This window comes from Tubulanus polymorphus, chromosome 2, assembly GCF_964204645.1.
Source record: "Tubulanus polymorphus chromosome 2, tnTubPoly1.2, whole genome shotgun sequence".
NCBI lineage: Eukaryota > Metazoa > Nemertea > Palaeonemertea > Tubulaniformes > Tubulanidae > Tubulanus > Tubulanus polymorphus.
This window is the reverse complement of record NC_134026.1, coordinates 24,537,619-24,554,229: the sequence shown is the minus strand read 5'-3', so window position 1 is coordinate 24,554,229 and position 16,611 is coordinate 24,537,619. Positions and strand designations below refer to the sequence as shown.

The window sequence follows — 16,611 nt, the reverse complement described above, 5'->3', positions numbered from 1 at the left end:
GGATTGTCGTTTCGCAGAAAATACTATGGCCATTGGAATTACCGGGTATAACCAGAGCAGGGGCGCAGATCTGGGGTCTGCCTCGGAGGGGTGTACGCAAAATAATTAAAAGGGCACCCAAAAAGAAAACTCGACGCGGGAAAACATTTATAGCCTATAAATAACTCATTTTTGAGAAATACAGAAAACAAATCTATAAACTTTTTATAGGTAAGCGTAAATATTTTTCATTTTCCCCATAAATTCAGGGCAACTTTAGTGACATTTTTGGCCGGTCGCACCCCTGCACCATCTCTGATGCAGTACCTCGCCGAGTGCGGTCTGAGTTAGTTGACCCGGGAAATTCTAGCAATACAATGAATTCGTTTTGCTGAATAATAGACCTAGGCTAACGAGTTTGATTATTCGAACGAGGTGCCAGGCGATAACGGTATTATAAATTTTAATGTAATTAATTGCCAGGTTTATCACCTGGCTATAAGTTCTCCCGGTACAGACTGAATAAATTCTATGGAGATTTTGAAGAACTACCTTTATCAGAGGCAAAACGGGGAACAATGTAGAAAAATACAAATGTAAGTTGTTTGAATTTTCACAGGTAACATGCAGTGCCCGTGTTTGATAATTCACAGCGTCAAAGAAGCATGGTGAAGCAATCATTGATGAGTTACTTTCGTCGCACCGCCAAGCCGGGCTTGAAATAATGAAATTAAAAATGATTGCTGGATAATTTTACGAAAGAAAATTGACATTTCTGTTTGTATATAATTATATATAATTCTGTATATTGCCGTCCTCGTTCACCGAAGAAATTAACTAACGAACGACGCTGAAGGCTTTCGACTACGAATGTCGGTTTCTAATGAGTCCAAAATCCTATGTCGGGCCTAGCATGCCCATCCCGTATTGTCTCTCTGGAAAGATTAGATTTCGTACTGTATGCAACCTAAAATTATGGAGTAGCGAAATTTTTGACCGCAGATCGGACGACTCGGAACACTAAGAACTAAATAGGATAAACAACCTATATTAGGTTTCATTTCTTTTAAAAAATGGCTATAAAAAGGCCAAGGTTAAGTCCACCAGGATGCAGTTGAGGACGAATCCCGTGTCCCTCGCTTCATCCTGCCAGAGTTTCCATTTTATCCTCACTTGTATGTTTCACAGAGTTTGAGTCTTTTTGTGTTTTCGATAAATTCCTATTTTTGATGTCCTATAACAACGGAGACTATGAAATTGCCAGCCTTATGTGTAACCTAGTTAACTCTTTACTTGCCCTCCGTTCAACACTTTGATTCTTTTATATTATACTCACTTGATTGTATCGCCACCTAGTTTCCTTGCTGTAGTATTATATTTTGTTTTACGTTTAACATATTTTATTTGTAAATATTCTCTATTCCTATGTTATCCATTATAAAAGCGATTTTAAATGTATGTCCACTCTTGTACTGTTTTCCCTGTGTTTTGATGTTAATATTTTATTGCATGTCATTTCCTATGTAACTTGTGTATTATATGGAGCAATAAAATTAAAGTTCAAGTTCAAGTTCAAGTATTAAAATGAAATGAATTCGCCCAAAGTGAAATGCTTTAGATTCAATGTAGATCGCTTGTAGTCGAAACGCCAGCGAATTTCATTAAAACGCTAATAAATAGAATCGTTCCCCAAGAGAGTGTGCAAAATGTTTCTCATAAATCTAGTACTACTTCAACAGACCGAGCAAACATGTTCTATAATAATTTCATCTCCCATTATACTCGATATGTAAACCTGCAGCTATGGTTACTGATTTCGACTGGTTCAAATTGTTAGAATTTAATTGATTAGTGCGCGCACGATTCAAAACGTTGCACACAGAAAAAGTGTCACGTTGGATGTAGGCCCAGCTGAATGTGAATTGACAAAACCAAAACATTTGCAGAGGTTTTGCAGAAGACTACCATCATGGGAAACATAGTTTTTCCTAACGTGGGAAGAGCCCCAGTGTCGTACGAATCAGCAGAAGTATTTTCGCCAACGGGTAGGTACAGATGGATAGCTTTAGCGCATGATTTTTTCCGATTTGTTTCGATCCAAAAGACGTTGGGGAGAAGAAGAAAACAAAGAATGGCGAACGATCGCAAGTTTTTTCGACCGAACGATTTACATTCGTTTTGTTGATATTTAGATAGGCCTATAGTGGCCAGCCACGCGCCAAAAGACCAAGTAAGAAATTCCAATTTGTCGATCTGATCAATGATATCTTCTTGGACTTGGTTGGGGGAGGGGGTTAATGAAAATTATATCCGCTAAAGGTCAATTTCTTAGTAAGAATCTATCGTGAAATAAGACAAAAGAACGCTATAAAAAGTTTTTAAAAAAGCGTCACACAATACCGACTCGTGAATCTTGACTGACTGATTAGTGTCAGTGATTGATTGAATAATATAGGCCTAAAGTTTCGGGACTTTCTCACGCCAGAAAAACCTCTCAATGTCATTGACATTACTAAACAACGATTTATAAGTTCTTTTTTGCTTATTTCAGGCGAGCGTTTTCCAGATCACCAGGTTTATCATAAAAAATCTGAATTCAAAAAGGCTATCGATGATTTTTTCCAACAATTCGTTGAAGAACGTCGTTATCTAAAACAGATGAAACTAAAATTCCGCGGTAAAAAAATCACGCTCAGTTAATCCTGGAAACTATGTCTAAAGGAATCCCAAGAAGACAAACGAGATAATATTTTTGTATGTCAAATTATTTCAGAATTGGACCCGAGAAGTTTGAAAGCTAAATTTCCGAATTGGGAAACGCAACAACTACTTGATATGAAGTCCCAATTTCTGCTATTCGACCTAAATAAAGATGGATTGATAGATTTCGATGAACTGTAAGTCAATCATTTTCTCGGCTAAGACCAAACAATGTTGAAATAAAACTGACAACATGTGCTTAACGTAATTCTAGCTGTACGGTAATGAATGAACTTGGTGACAAGAGTTCAACGGAAGAGCGACAAAAATACTTTTCAAAAGTCGACACGGGTGCGAAAGGGAAAGTGGACGTGGAGCAATTTTTAGAGGTAACTGACCGACTGTTTCAAGCAAATATTCGTTTTAAACCAAAAGAATACATTATCAAACAAACAGAATTGAAAATGTAATCTGATGTAACGTACTTATAGTTCTATAAAATTCAGGGCCGTAACTAGCATAGGCGGTTGCCCCCAGAAATTTTGGAAAAGTGCCCTTTTTGCAAATTATTCAGAAAAACTACCCTTTTTCGAGTTTCTCCCACAATCCGCCCCCTCCCCCCCCCAAAAATTAAATTAAAGAAAAATTAAAATGCTAGCTATGGCCCAATTCTGTAATTGACAATGTAGTTATGTTATGTGTATTATATTTCATATTTTTCAGCTGCTGTATTTATACGAACAGGAATACTCGGTCAGTTCGGAAAAAGCCGATCTTTGTTTCGTAGCGCAACAGAAAGGAGCTGGCGTCCGAAGGCTAAGCATCGTTCAACAAGTTCAACATAGCGTTTTCTGAACGAAAACAACTAAATGACGAATTCACTCTAGAAAAATGCGTTTTATCCTCGTCTTATTCAGCCAATGCACTTCTAAAATGCATATAATTCGTTGATACGATGTATGATTTGAGAGATGAATTTCTTGAACCCAATATCAGCCAATTGGTGTTCTGTAGAATATCTAGATATATTTGTACATAAGTCTACTCGAAAATGTGGCTAATTAACCTCTGCAAATAAATGAATCTGAATTCAAATTTATATATCCGCTTTTTTTCGGATAGTCTGGACATAAAATGAGTCTGCGGAGGATTTCAAGACATGGCAGCCAATATTCAGTCAATCCCCCGATGATATATCGCAATATACCAAGATTTTTTCAGAAAACGGAACATCTGGATTTCATCTTTGTTCGATTCAAAATTAACCCCAATATACGGCAGGGATGAGATGCATGTGAAATAATGTGAAGATTTCTGAAAAGTAAATTTTTGGAAAGAATAAAAATGTGGTCATCGGGAGTTGACTGTAATATGTATTTACTGGGCTACGCATTCTCGAAAAAACTGTTTAGTCCAACCCAGCTCAGCTGGCAACGATCGTTAATGATTTTTGGCACGGCATATTCATTTTCCATAGGAGAAATTTAACCTTAATCAATCAATCCATCCAGAAAACAGAGAACAAGTCAATTCATTGTATACATATAGATGTTTCGAATTTATTCTAATTTACATTATAGCTTTACTGAGATTTTGATAACCGATTCCAACGCAAGTTAAAAGCAGTTTTTCACCTCCTAAATTCAAATCTTCTTCCTCAGCAGATTGTTTTGGCTCTATTTTGAACATGACCTCGAAAAAGTCTTTCATATGCCGTAAAAATTGTACTCTGTGAAAAAAATTAAGAAAATTTCAAAATCACATGAACATAATTAATTATAAAATGAATTCAACATCGATGGAGTAATACTTACGTGTACGGTGATAGCGGACCTGTCAGGATTTTAGATACATCTTTCTGCCCAAGCGTCATTAGCAAACAAGATAAACTCTGACTAAAAGAATCTACACATCCACCCTACAAAAGATGAAAAGTCTTTATCGATTGTATCTTAAGACGTTTTTTGCTGTTGGGCTAACTAAATCTTTACCCTATAAATCTCTCCTAGTAATGATACAGCTGTATTCTTCCCCAGCTCTTCTGGAATCGTTGGGCCGTCTTCACTACCTTTTGCATTAGATATCGATTCAGCCGATAAGAAAGCACCATTTGTTGTTTCAGCTACTAACGTTAAACCGAAACCAGGAGACCTGGAAAAAGAACGCATGTATGTATAATCTTTAATCAAACGTAACATCTACTGCTACATCCGGAAAGGTCTATTTAGTACTTACTTGCCAGACTGGCTGCCTTTATTGTGATCTGTATAAATGTATATATCTGGGAGACATTTGTTGAGAATGCTTCTGGTTGAATCCACAATTCTATTAGCCACGGCTGGAGAAACTCTAGCGGCCCAGCTATGAGAAGTTAAAGTCTAAGTACAAAACATTGAACAAATGCGAATTGATTTTGAAAACGAAAAAAACAGCTGTACATAGTGTTTGTAGACACTACATGGGGTCATTCATTTATTACGTACGCATTAAGGGAGGGTACAGTGCAATTGCGTACTGTGATGCTTAATGTATATGAAAAAGTGGCCGATTTTGTGTACAGAGGGGGAGGGGGGTTGAAAAATTCAAATCTTATGCGTATGTAATAAATGAATGCTCCCCTATTTATATATCATTAATAGGACAGGCTCTAAGTCTCAAAAACACTCTAGAAATATGATTTCGGTTCCCTGGAAAACATCAAAGCCCAAATTTTCAATGAAGAAAGATAAGATTCTGAAGTTTATTTTGGTAGATTTTTAACCCTGGTTACATGAGCCAGGCCAAAATATTGCGTTGCTAAGGTAACGTGCTGATAAAATACATGCATTTCAATTTTGGAGACTTACAGCCTGGGCTATAATGGGGCATCAGCACAAACCAGATGGCGCTACAATGCACTCAGTTATACCTTGGAGTAATCAGTCTGATTACTCCAAGGTTAAACGTAGTGAAAATTGGTTAATTAATGAACCTTGAACTGGATTTTTAGGCTCCCAAATGGAAATGTTGTCAAATAAGTCATCAAATAGATATAAGATTGACGTTCCCAACAAGTGTATGGTACAGTTTTATTAGAAATTGATTTTCTAATGAGAAAAGTTGACTTGAAATGTAGAAGAAATTGAAGGCCATTCCGAAATGAAAGTCCAATAGATAAAGGATACGCCACTCCTCTAATTCTTTTTATTTTTCCTGGATCCGTAAACTGAACGGGACGTAATTTTTGTCGACAAGGACATTTGAAGAGAATTTCACCACCTCCATCCGGAGCAGCTCCTCTCCTGTTTATCTGTAATCAGTATAAATGATTCATCTATATTCAGTACACCGCACCTATCTAACGTTCAGATTGAATTCTGAGGAAATAATCGATCCTACCTTCAGTTCAAATCCTTCATCTGTTCCTAGAAATCTTTTAAGCACCGGAAATATTGATAATTTAATAACATCCACCTGAAAATAAACAATCAGATATTCAACCTATGTAATTGTAATTTCACCGCATAATCTATTTCCATTATATTAACAGCTTACCGAGGGATCTAATTTATCATTGGTTACGCCCCTCAATACAGCTTTTAAAGGCTTTTTTGTGAATGGCGCCAGACAAATCAGTAATTCAAGGTAATATCCGATAGCTCGCTGGGTACAACAGTCATGTTCAATACTATCACCGACTAATAAACCCGGTTGAAAATATAATGTGGTACCTAAATGATAAAATAATTTCTTAAAACCTTGCTTTTTTGTCTATCTCACATGAAGAATCTTATAAACGAGCCCATACCTGTTTCATTTATTTCTATTACTGTTCCGTTCGTTACTTTGTCCAATAATCGTAGAAGGCTGGCTTCAAATTCTACAAAATAATTGTTTTGACATAAACCTAAGTTTTAAGCAGAAAATAAACAGACTATCATCACGCTCAAGCATGTCGGATTTAATTCGACTGTCACGCATTAGAGACACAGTTATCAGATACATTTTTGATACCTTGCAGTCCAGGACTATCGTCTTTATGTCTGATCTTTCTAATTTTTACCGGTTTCCCGGAGAGCGTCGATAAAATCAATCTTTGTCGAAGAAAATTGCATCCTTCATATGTTAACACGGGCGCAGCCATCTTTGTACGGACCACGAACCGGACATCCTTTACAGCATACAATAATCATGGTTCGAACCTAATCTCAACGAGAAACATTTGCACCGATTGGTTTAGAAAGTTTGACGATATTTGAAGCCCGCGCAGTTTGAAATAAATTATTTCTCCTGTTAACAATCACCAGAATTACCAGAATTAAGCCCCTACTAAATTATTTATGCCAAGTAGTTGTCCGTAATCTCTTTTGCTTTTAGCTTTTTCACTGGTAAAATGTGTGTTGTTACCTAGATATTGTCGTAGAAAATCACTTAATTGCTAATTCTACTCTCTCCAAACTTTCTGCGTCCAGATCATTAAAAAGGAATAAAACCATATATATAAGAAAAAATTCGTTTATTTACTTTTAATATGGACATAAACAATGTATGATTCGTTCTGTCAAAGCAGGTTTATAGGTTGGTTAAAAACGACATTATACTCAGTACGGTATATAAATTTGAATAAAACTCTTTTTGTAAAAACACACTGTAAGAGTTTAGTTTTGACTTAGGTAGGTCGACTAGGCAATGCCTTCGCATGATTTGCAGCAGGTTTTTCTGAAGTATTGCCTTGAACAAAAATTGTAAAGTTTGACTAGTGGGCAATATTTCACCTGTGGATAATCTTCACATACTACAAAAGAAGAAATCATGGCACACACCGGGTCTAATGAAAATCATATCCTGATTAGAATGTGTCTGAACGATTGGAATAATTCATCTTACCTTCGGCATGATCTGAGGTTTTACATGAATTGCCGCATTCTACGTATTTTGGAGGCTTTTTATTAAGTTTACAGCTATCAGTGATTCGATTCTTGTAATCTCGGCATTCAACTGTCCTTATTTTTGTGCCTTTTCCGCATGATACCGAACACTTTAAAACATTAAGAAAAATGATTTACAATATATTCATGTGCGTGGGGTTTCATCGCGTAAACGTGCTTAATGATTCTAACACTACAGGCGAGCGATTGCGGAGAGTACGGGCCAGTTCCAACAAGGACTCGGTGAAGCGCATTAGATTTTGTTATATTTTTGTCAGGACATTTCATCGAATTCACTTACTTGACTCCATTTCCCCATGACCCACCTAGGTCGAATACATTTAGTTGTGAAGCAACTGGTTGCCTTGGTCGGTTTTAGTTTAGGATCGCATGTTGAATGCGGCATGAACGTTTTGCCATCCTTCGATAAACACAAAACGAACCTTGTCTTTGTGCCCTGGCCACATTGTTTGGAACACTGTAATTTTTCAAATTTCATTAATTATGCGTGCGTGACAGCATAGCAGAACTGTGCGCTCTAGAACTAAATATTAGAATGGCGGATGTCTCATTAGCTATAGTGAGATTTAAGATTACCTTACTCCAGTGACCAGTAATCCACTGAGGTGGGCATCGTTTTTTGTTACAAACCGATACCATTAATGGTGCTTTTTCGGAACAGGTGCTGTTCTCGACAACTTCGTGTTTACGGTTCTCGATATCTTTAATGCAGAGTACACGTCTTGTCGTGATTCCACCCCCACACGATTTTGAACAAGTTGACCATTCACCTAATGCCCATCTGTAAAGGATTGTGTATCAATAGAAACTCATCACTTTTACAAGTACTTAACTCAAAATACTGAAGCAATCTTGGATTTTCTAACTTTTCCATGCCCCTACTCTGCGTTTGGAGAAAGATAGTCCAGCACTGAGTGGCGCTAAGCGGGTTGAGGGTTGCTTACTCACTGGGGTCTACATGGCTTTACGTTGCAACGTCTCTCTTTAGCCGTTGGTTTCGGTGATTTACATAAACTTTCGTCGGATAGAGTTTTATCATCTTCTCGTACACATGCGTAATGACGATACTTTATTCCTTGTGTGAAAATAGAATAAACGATCAAGACAATCCATAAATGAACATTTGCTGTAATGTCAAATTATGGTTTACCTCCCCCGCAATCTTGGGAACATTTCGACCACCGTGTTGTTATCCAAATGGACTGCACTTGAGTACGGTCTGATATGCTATTGTTCAATGGACCTTCAACTAAGGGTACAGACAGTGTATATTTGATACCGCTGCTGGCATACTCCTGTGGTAGTACCTGTAATTAGACGATTCGTTCGTACCAAACTAAGCATGGAAGCAGACAAATTGTCAATAGAATGAAACTAAATATCAAAACTGAAACGGCAACGTTGCTTCATCCATCGTATACAATAGAGCTTTCGCCTCCCCCTGCATTCGTACCATAATGATGAGGTTTTCAGTAGTTGGCCCTGGCGCTTCAAGGTATTCCAGTTTACCTTCGTCTCGGTGGTAGTGAAACAAAGTTCCAGCCACGTAATACGTCTGTGGCCAATCTATAATCCAATCACCATTTATATAGAAATTACCACTTTCGGATTTTAAAGCTGAAATTAAACGTTTGCTTTAGAAGGACTCTGCTGTAAGTTGAGGTGTTGTCTTGAGAGATCGGAGCTATGAGTTCATTGTTGTATTTGTCATAATTACCTAGGTAATTTCTAGATATATTTAGTTCTTCTACCTTTATAGACGTTGCTCCGCGCGGAATTCTTAATATCTCTTCATACTCTTCATAGAAAAAAAACAAGAAAAAAGAACATTTTTACGACCTCATCAGGGTTATGTATCAAAATGTCTCATGTTGTTCTCTTTTGCTCACTTCCATATTTGACTTCCTTTTTTACAGTTGCAGTTATTGCTCTACAACTATTACCGTCTCCGTTGCAAACTCCGCATTTATCGTTCTTGGCCGATGACCCCAACTTTTTGTCACAACCAACTGCCTTTAAAAGGATTTTTGATAACTACGTATTCAAACAAACTTTCATTTAAAATCGAAGTACATTTCATCCAAAAAATCTATAGATCGTCTACCTTGCACTGGCCATCAATGCATATATCAGTACTGCCCTGGTAGCACAGAGTTCCATCAATTACTTTGGGCGATTTCTCTACGTAGAAATGAAACTTTTCCGCCATACAATACAGCGCACAGTGGTCGATACGAGCTGCAAAAATAAAATCGCAAGCTTTATGTCTTGAGAGAACTGGTATTTTTTAGCAGGATGATCTGTTATCAAGGATCATTGAATTTGTTCTAACCTGCGGCGTAAGGCCTCCATGTGTATCTCTTTCCGCGGAAAGGAATGTTATTATAACTGGCACATTGCACCTCACGGAACGATGGTGCACCTTCTGGACACGGCTTAACGTATATGAAGTAAAAGATTAAGAAATCATATTCATCATATATCAACAGTATAGTATATAGATTTTGTAAGACTTAATGATGATAGAAAAATACCTCTGCGTTGCATGATCTGAACCTTTTACGGTCTCCAAGACAGTACCTTCCTCCATGAGTCGGACTACAAAAGTCCATGAAGTACATTTTAGATTAGCATCTTGTTCGATGCAACCATTTCACAACCAGGATAAGAATATATACAATTACCTTGGGTTGTCGCAATTTCTGTAACTTTTCATGACTCCACCACCACAAGTTCTTGAACACTGACTCCAGTCTGACCATTCACTCCAATTGCCGTTAATTTCTTCGGGAAATTCGCCGTATATCACACATTTCGATTGGTAGCACCACTAATATATATAGAACATTCAAAATTGATTAGAGAGATGGCTGCGGTAAATCATGACTGCACACAAAATGAAAATGTTTGCTCTACCCCGTTTTCGATTTCATTTGACGAGCAGTTCGTTCCATCTGCTGCAGGCAGATTCGTGGTGAGACAACTCCCATACGGTCCGAGACACCGTAGTTCTTTACAGGACAGCTACAATGAAAAACACCAATAAGGAACACTTAACAAAACAATCAAGCTTCAAATAGTGATTAAAAGAAAGAGAGCATTAATTCCATAATCGTGCTGATTTTACGAAATAGCTTACGTTTCCGCAAATACGAGATTTTTTGCCGACTGCAAATTGGCACTGTTTGTCTGCATCATATCGCAAACCAGGCAGGGTGTCTGCGTATTCATAGTTATTCGTTACTGGAACGTTTAACAGGCAATCAGCCTTCCCTGAGCTTAAAAAGTAAAACAGTGATTGAAAGATTTTCTGTCTTTAAGCATATCAGACATAACCTCTTCCACGGTTCGGTAGTCAAAAATAACAACACTCGTATGGAAAAAGACTTTAAAATTCTTGAAAGAATGTTAAAAAGAATATGAAAATTAAGACACGTTTGAATCAATGAGAAACCTACATCATTTAGGTACTTTCGCCAAAGATACCCCCTCCATCATTGGTAAAAAGATGACAATAGCACATCAATCAATGAGAAAGACCCTCTTGCCTTTCATTTGTGCATTTTAAAGACTTACTCTAAATAATGAGTGATATAATCTCTGCTACAGCTCGACCAACTGAATAGATCAATGTGTTTGTTGATTTGAGCGGCCATCAGACGAGCACTCTCGTGACCAATATCTCCACATGGATTACCCAAACCATCATGGTGCATTCCAAAACTGAAAGTATCAAATGTAACATTACATGTAATGGAAAAGATCAGTAATGGAAAATATCAGAAAATATAGCTATACAGTAATCCTAGTTTGACATACTTGTGGCCCAATTCATGCGCTACGGTGAATGCGGTTGCCAAACCGCGATCTTCAATGACGCTACAACTTCTAGTCGGGTTGCACATCCCTCCAACTGGAGCCAAACCTAGAATCATATGCATGAAAATACCTGTATTTGAATTTATAATCTTCTCAGCCGTTTTGCTAAGGTGTGTATACATACCGACGGTACCACATGGTTTATCTTTTTTTGAACAGATGTCATATCTGAAAATTGATGATTGATGAACATTTCAAACTAGAGCTCATTTTAATCACCGTTAATATGAAAATACACATTCTTCGTGGATTACTCACCGAGTTATGAAAATAGCATGGTCGTGATGCTGTAAATTAGTCACCTCATTCTCTGGTAAATTAATCAACTTCTGCCACTTACAAAATTTACCCAAAACTTTATCCGCATGATGACCTAGGTGCAGCTTGGGCTGTAAATATTTGTTTTTTTTTACCTCAGTTGCAATTCAACGACTAATTCCATAGTTGCAGTCGAAATTTATGCTTAAAGCTGAGGCCCATGATAATCCTGAATTGGATTTGAGGATCATCGGATCTTAAAATCAAAACATATTTACCTCATCATAATTGAGTATGATTATCCGATTCACTACTATGTTGATAGAATTACCTATAGATGGATCTTTGAATATACTAGCTACCTGAAATATAGTGATAAATCATCACAAGGATCGGAGTTCGACAAAACCCTGGCACACCACAGCGTGTATTTTCATCATAGTCTTACTTACAATCTTCATTAGAGTAAGGATGTATTTTTCTACATCTTTGCCGTAGAATTGTACCATATACTTATCAGCTACGACTAAAGTTTCCACATAGCGATCGGTGCTGGCTGATCGGCGTCGACGAGATTTGATTTTCTCATCAGTCAAGAATATTGGACCCTTTACGACTAAAATGTACGAATATACATGCATGATTTGGCTATAGGGAACACGGGTCTTGAACCCCTTCTCCATGTTCATAGATTTTGTGATAGTGATCATATTATTGATGAAACTAACCGCAATTCAAATCGTTATGGATTGCTGTTTCGGAAATTACTGTAGGTAATGCACACAAAATGAATGCATTTTTCATTGAAATATAAAAAACCCTATATCTGAGAAAAGCGCTTGACCCCCATCTGCTCAAATCCGCCCCTGAACCCCTTACGATACGTTTGATCAAATACCTGTTTGTTCCGCATGATTGATGTATTCGGTAACTCTGTGCAATTGCTGATTAGAGTAAGTTTTGGTGACTGGTTCAATCGTGAATACTGTATAATTCGTCGATAAAACACCATTCTACAAAATGAATTGGGCCCACTGTTTCACTGATCCCCTTTCGTGGGAATGAAATTCGATGGAGATCCACAAGAAACCCGAGACCGTTACTATAAAGAAGTATACAGATTCTTGTCGAGGGAATAATGTTAAAAAAAAACAACTTTTTGTCCAGCTGGCCTGTCTTTGATAGTATAGATTTGATAATGATGGCTATGCACTGATTGTACTGATTGCGGATATCTCTAACATATTCCAGGAATTGTTCTGGAATAATCTACCATCGGTTTTTTTAGCAACTTATATTCAGCTTAACACTGTTCAAAAGGCACAAAAAATAAGTAACAATTTATATAAATCACCCGAATAACAAGGCTCTTGATCCCAATAGCTGATTAGATAGCTCGTTGAGAATACACCGGGTTTAGGGTACACTGGGTTCGTTATAAAAATTCAGCGATGTGATGTTCTAATAGTTTACAACCTACTACATACGTTACTGCCAGAAAACTGGCGTGGGGGAGATGATAGATGAATGCGCGAACAACGTAAATGCGGCTTTTATTCACCAATTGCTTCGATTCGATATTGAGAAAGGCGACAGAACGCACGTATACCATCGCGTTAACCGAAATATGTAGATAGGATAAGTTTATAAACGAAATATTTAACTAGGCAAATGAAACATCAAGCAAAGAGCTACACTTTACCCACAAAATTCCGTCGCAACTCGTTACAACAGTGCGGCTGGTCAGCTCTGAATCACGTCCGGAGAAGTCACACGATCGCTCGATGTAATGGCTTTCTATCCTGGTTTCGTTCGGTGACCAGTGCTCGAGGAGATATTTGCGAGAGCCATAAGAGATAGGTTTCAACTGCAGTGAAAACTGTCTTCCGAAGGCGAAGAATTTCAGGGTTTTCGTACTCTGTAATTGACTCGCATTTTTCATATATCTCTTAAGTGGTTGATCTTCTACAGTAACGACCACTTCTTCACTTGAACCATCTGAAATAGAATTTGATTTACTTGGTTTTTGAGTCAGTTTATAGAACATGATTAAAGGAAGATAATATATTATAGTGTTAATAGTGTATATTGAAAGCGTCTTGTTATAAAATTCCTTCTATTTTTCATCATTTTTATAAGCGAATCGAATAAATCAGCGCCAGTGTTTAGAAAATTCCTGAATCGGTGATTAAAATTGGGTTAAGTAATTAGTACAGACGAGAGTTGCGTTTATATGCCACGCAGGACGGAAATTAAAACACATTTCTCGCAGACATATTAACTATACGAATATGTTACCAGAGCGTGGAAGTTTTAATTTATAGTTTCGGTTATCTCGGTACTAAGCAGTCGAATTTCGATAGATCTCTTACTACATATCGGTTGAATGATTCGCGGTTTCTCCACTCTGAATGTTACTCGCCGGAGGGTGAATTTTTTCGCCACGCTACACGTGGAAACCCTCCCTGATATTTTGTAAAACAAATGCGTGCGAAAAAAAAACATACAACAAGTTTAGTGGTATTTTATTTCGACTTATGTTGTTACACGGCAGGGAATTTTTAGAAAACTTTTTAGAATTTTTTCTTCTTTTTTCGTTATTCTCATTCTCAACAGTAATCCTCTGTATCGGACATGAAAACGGTAACGACGAGGAATGCAATAACCCCGCACCAAGATCGAGCAGTGGAATGATGAAGATTCTATTTACTTAATACAAGTATTCCACAGATTATGTGCTTAATGAGCTAGATTTAATTATAGATTTGTAGGAGAATAAGAAGGATTATATATACGTATATCAATTATATTAATCGCAAGCTGTTACATGTATGTAGGCCTATTCGATCCCTATGCTGATTGATTGACTGATCGGTTAAAGAGTACCATTCCTCGAAAGATTGAAGAAAACATTGACTAAGTAATTTACAGATGTGTCCTAGGGAATTTGTATTCTATAGAGATTTTCTGAGATATGATCAGTTACGAAAATACTGAAAATATTTTGCATAAGCCACGCAGAAAATTAGTTTTTCTAAGTTGAATTCCGATTCGTTGTGTGTGGCCTTGGTCTTTTGAGATAATAAAAAATTTTCGCAATTTCTATCAATTAGCAATTTATTATGAATGCACTTCCAAAACGGCAAGTTGAATTTGAATGTATTTGAATATATTCAGTATATATTCAGGTCAAATTAAGGCCAATGGTCGGAATGAATGTTGATTTTGTGTAAGTCAAAATATTCCAAATAATTTCAATCAAAATTAATACGATCAAGAAATAATTTGAAACCTTATTCATTATCATAGAAAACTAAGCTTAATCGATTAACCATGATCGGTTTGAAATTACCTGCTTTTGAAGATCCTTTCGTAAGATTGATCCCGGCAACTAGAAACAAAACCCAAATAATAATCCGTGCTTTCATCGTTATTTGGTAATACGGACCAGAGATTCGCCTTTCTCATTATACTTTGAGATTTTCACCTGTAGCCGGGGATTTTTCCTCTTGCTCTCTGCCGCATCCGGGAGTCAAGAGCATCGTACCCAGTGTGCGCAATGACCTGCCCTATCGGCGCTCATAAAATTGTATCTATTTCCCGATACAATCATACAAAATCTTCTTTGTGACGTTTACAAGAAAATATTTCTTTCCGACTAGTTGTTACTATAAAAAAATGCAAGGTATATCAACGCCGTGAGAACTCGATATGGATAGTATGAATGAAGTATTCCTTTAAATAATTTCCCAGGGTAGCAGTACATCTCCGGCAACCTGCACCGACCGACGCGGTTTAACATGTTCATGTATAGAAAGTACAGCTATGAGAAAAAAATTTAAGAATAAGCCGAACGATACGTTAATTATACTCTCATAAATAATCCAGTAATTATGCGTGAGTAAATCCAGAAAATGCCCTTAATCTATTACTGAAATATGCAATATCTCGGAATCTGACCACAGAGTTCGCAGTGTGCACCTAGGTTCACATATATTTAATTATCATAGGCAGAATTGTAGCAGTGACTTATTTTGTTTCCGAAATACTATTGATAACACTTTCCCTCCCACATAGAAAAACCACAAAACGGCGGACTGGGGCTATATTGCAGTTGAAATGCGCGTCAGTAAAAATATTTGACTTTTTTTGTTTGAGATTTGGAAAATAAGTAACATCATTCAAAATTATACGATCAGTTTTTAGTGCTACTGACAGAAAATTGTAAGATATTTTGTTGTAGCAAACATTGCTGGACGTGAACATCGTTTTCCATAGCAACATAACTGGTTCGTCGTATCCTTAGAAATGGGTGGTTACAGCCGTTTTTCCCACAAAGCTTTTCGCATTTCCGGGTCAGTTTGGAATATCAAAAATAAGTCGAAAAGATGACACCAACATTCCAAGAATTTACAACAACATCAGAGACCATTCCCGATTCAAACCAAATCTCACCATCCTCCCTCTTCGAGGATGCTCTATATCAGCTTACGTGTTCAGTGAACCAATGTTGGAAATGCCGATTACCAGATAGGTTAGATTTCGTACAAGCCCGATTATGGGTTCGGGCCAAAGAATTGCAGGAGCGAATGGAAAATCTACCTACAGATTTCCTGTTTCGTACTGGACTCCTCCATCCGGGAGAGGACAAGATTGCCGAAGAAAGAAACAGGTGCTTTCATAACTTATCTCGTCCGGAATCGTTAGATTTCCTCATTGGCGATCAATGTTCGAATATTGACATCCCAGTCGGGTAAGACATTTCAGAACTGTCGTCGATTCAAAATCTAAATTCCTTGATTTTATGGGTTTCGAAAGGGCACTATTATTCTTAGAGATTTTGACTCTTTAGAAATTCCTTTTAGTT

The 16,611-nt window shown here is 37.3% G+C and overlaps 3 protein-coding genes across 3 annotated transcripts; 1 reads left to right on the top strand and 2 right to left on the bottom strand.

The window, feature by feature from the left end:
• Positions 1–1,885: 1,885 nt before the first annotated feature.
• LOC141900532 (uncharacterized) lies at positions 1,886–3,729 on the top strand. Its single transcript, XM_074787466.1, has 5 exons — positions 1,886–2,024; positions 2,531–2,656; positions 2,753–2,876; positions 2,954–3,068; positions 3,403–3,729. The coding sequence occupies exons 1-5, from the start codon at positions 1,949–1,951 to the stop codon at positions 3,532–3,534; spliced, it is 573 nt and encodes a 190-aa protein (XP_074643567.1). The 5' UTR covers positions 1,886–1,948; the 3' UTR covers positions 3,535–3,729.
• A 508-nt stretch (positions 3,730–4,237) lies between these two features.
• Positions 4,238–6,802, bottom strand: LOC141899937 (RNA 3'-terminal phosphate cyclase-like protein). Its single transcript, XM_074786574.1, has 9 exons — positions 6,673–6,802; positions 6,467–6,538; positions 6,214–6,389; positions 6,058–6,132; positions 5,844–5,968; positions 4,915–5,040; positions 4,671–4,830; positions 4,494–4,597; positions 4,238–4,408 (listed from the first exon to the last, which is right to left on the bottom strand). The coding sequence occupies exons 1-9, from the start codon at positions 6,800–6,802 to the stop codon at positions 4,249–4,251; spliced, it is 1,128 nt and encodes a 375-aa protein (XP_074642675.1). The 3' UTR covers positions 4,238–4,248.
• Positions 6,803–7,232: 430 nt separating this feature from the next.
• On the bottom strand, positions 7,233–12,402 carry LOC141899734 (A disintegrin and metalloproteinase with thrombospondin motifs 6-like). Its single transcript, XM_074786209.1, has 21 exons — positions 12,197–12,402; positions 12,023–12,106; positions 11,745–11,875; positions 11,611–11,654; positions 11,427–11,532; positions 11,184–11,330; positions 10,747–10,885; positions 10,524–10,631; positions 10,292–10,437; positions 10,142–10,205; positions 9,940–10,042; positions 9,712–9,845; positions 9,497–9,620; positions 9,325–9,405; positions 9,061–9,224; positions 8,758–8,914; positions 8,556–8,682; positions 8,184–8,388; positions 7,888–8,064; positions 7,546–7,696; positions 7,233–7,453 (listed from the first exon to the last, which is right to left on the bottom strand). Exons 1-21 carry the CDS (start codon positions 12,383–12,385, stop codon positions 7,341–7,343), a joined length of 2,694 nt encoding a protein of 897 aa, XP_074642310.1. The 5' UTR covers positions 12,386–12,402; the 3' UTR covers positions 7,233–7,340.
• Between the last annotated feature and the right edge of the window lie 4,209 nt (positions 12,403–16,611).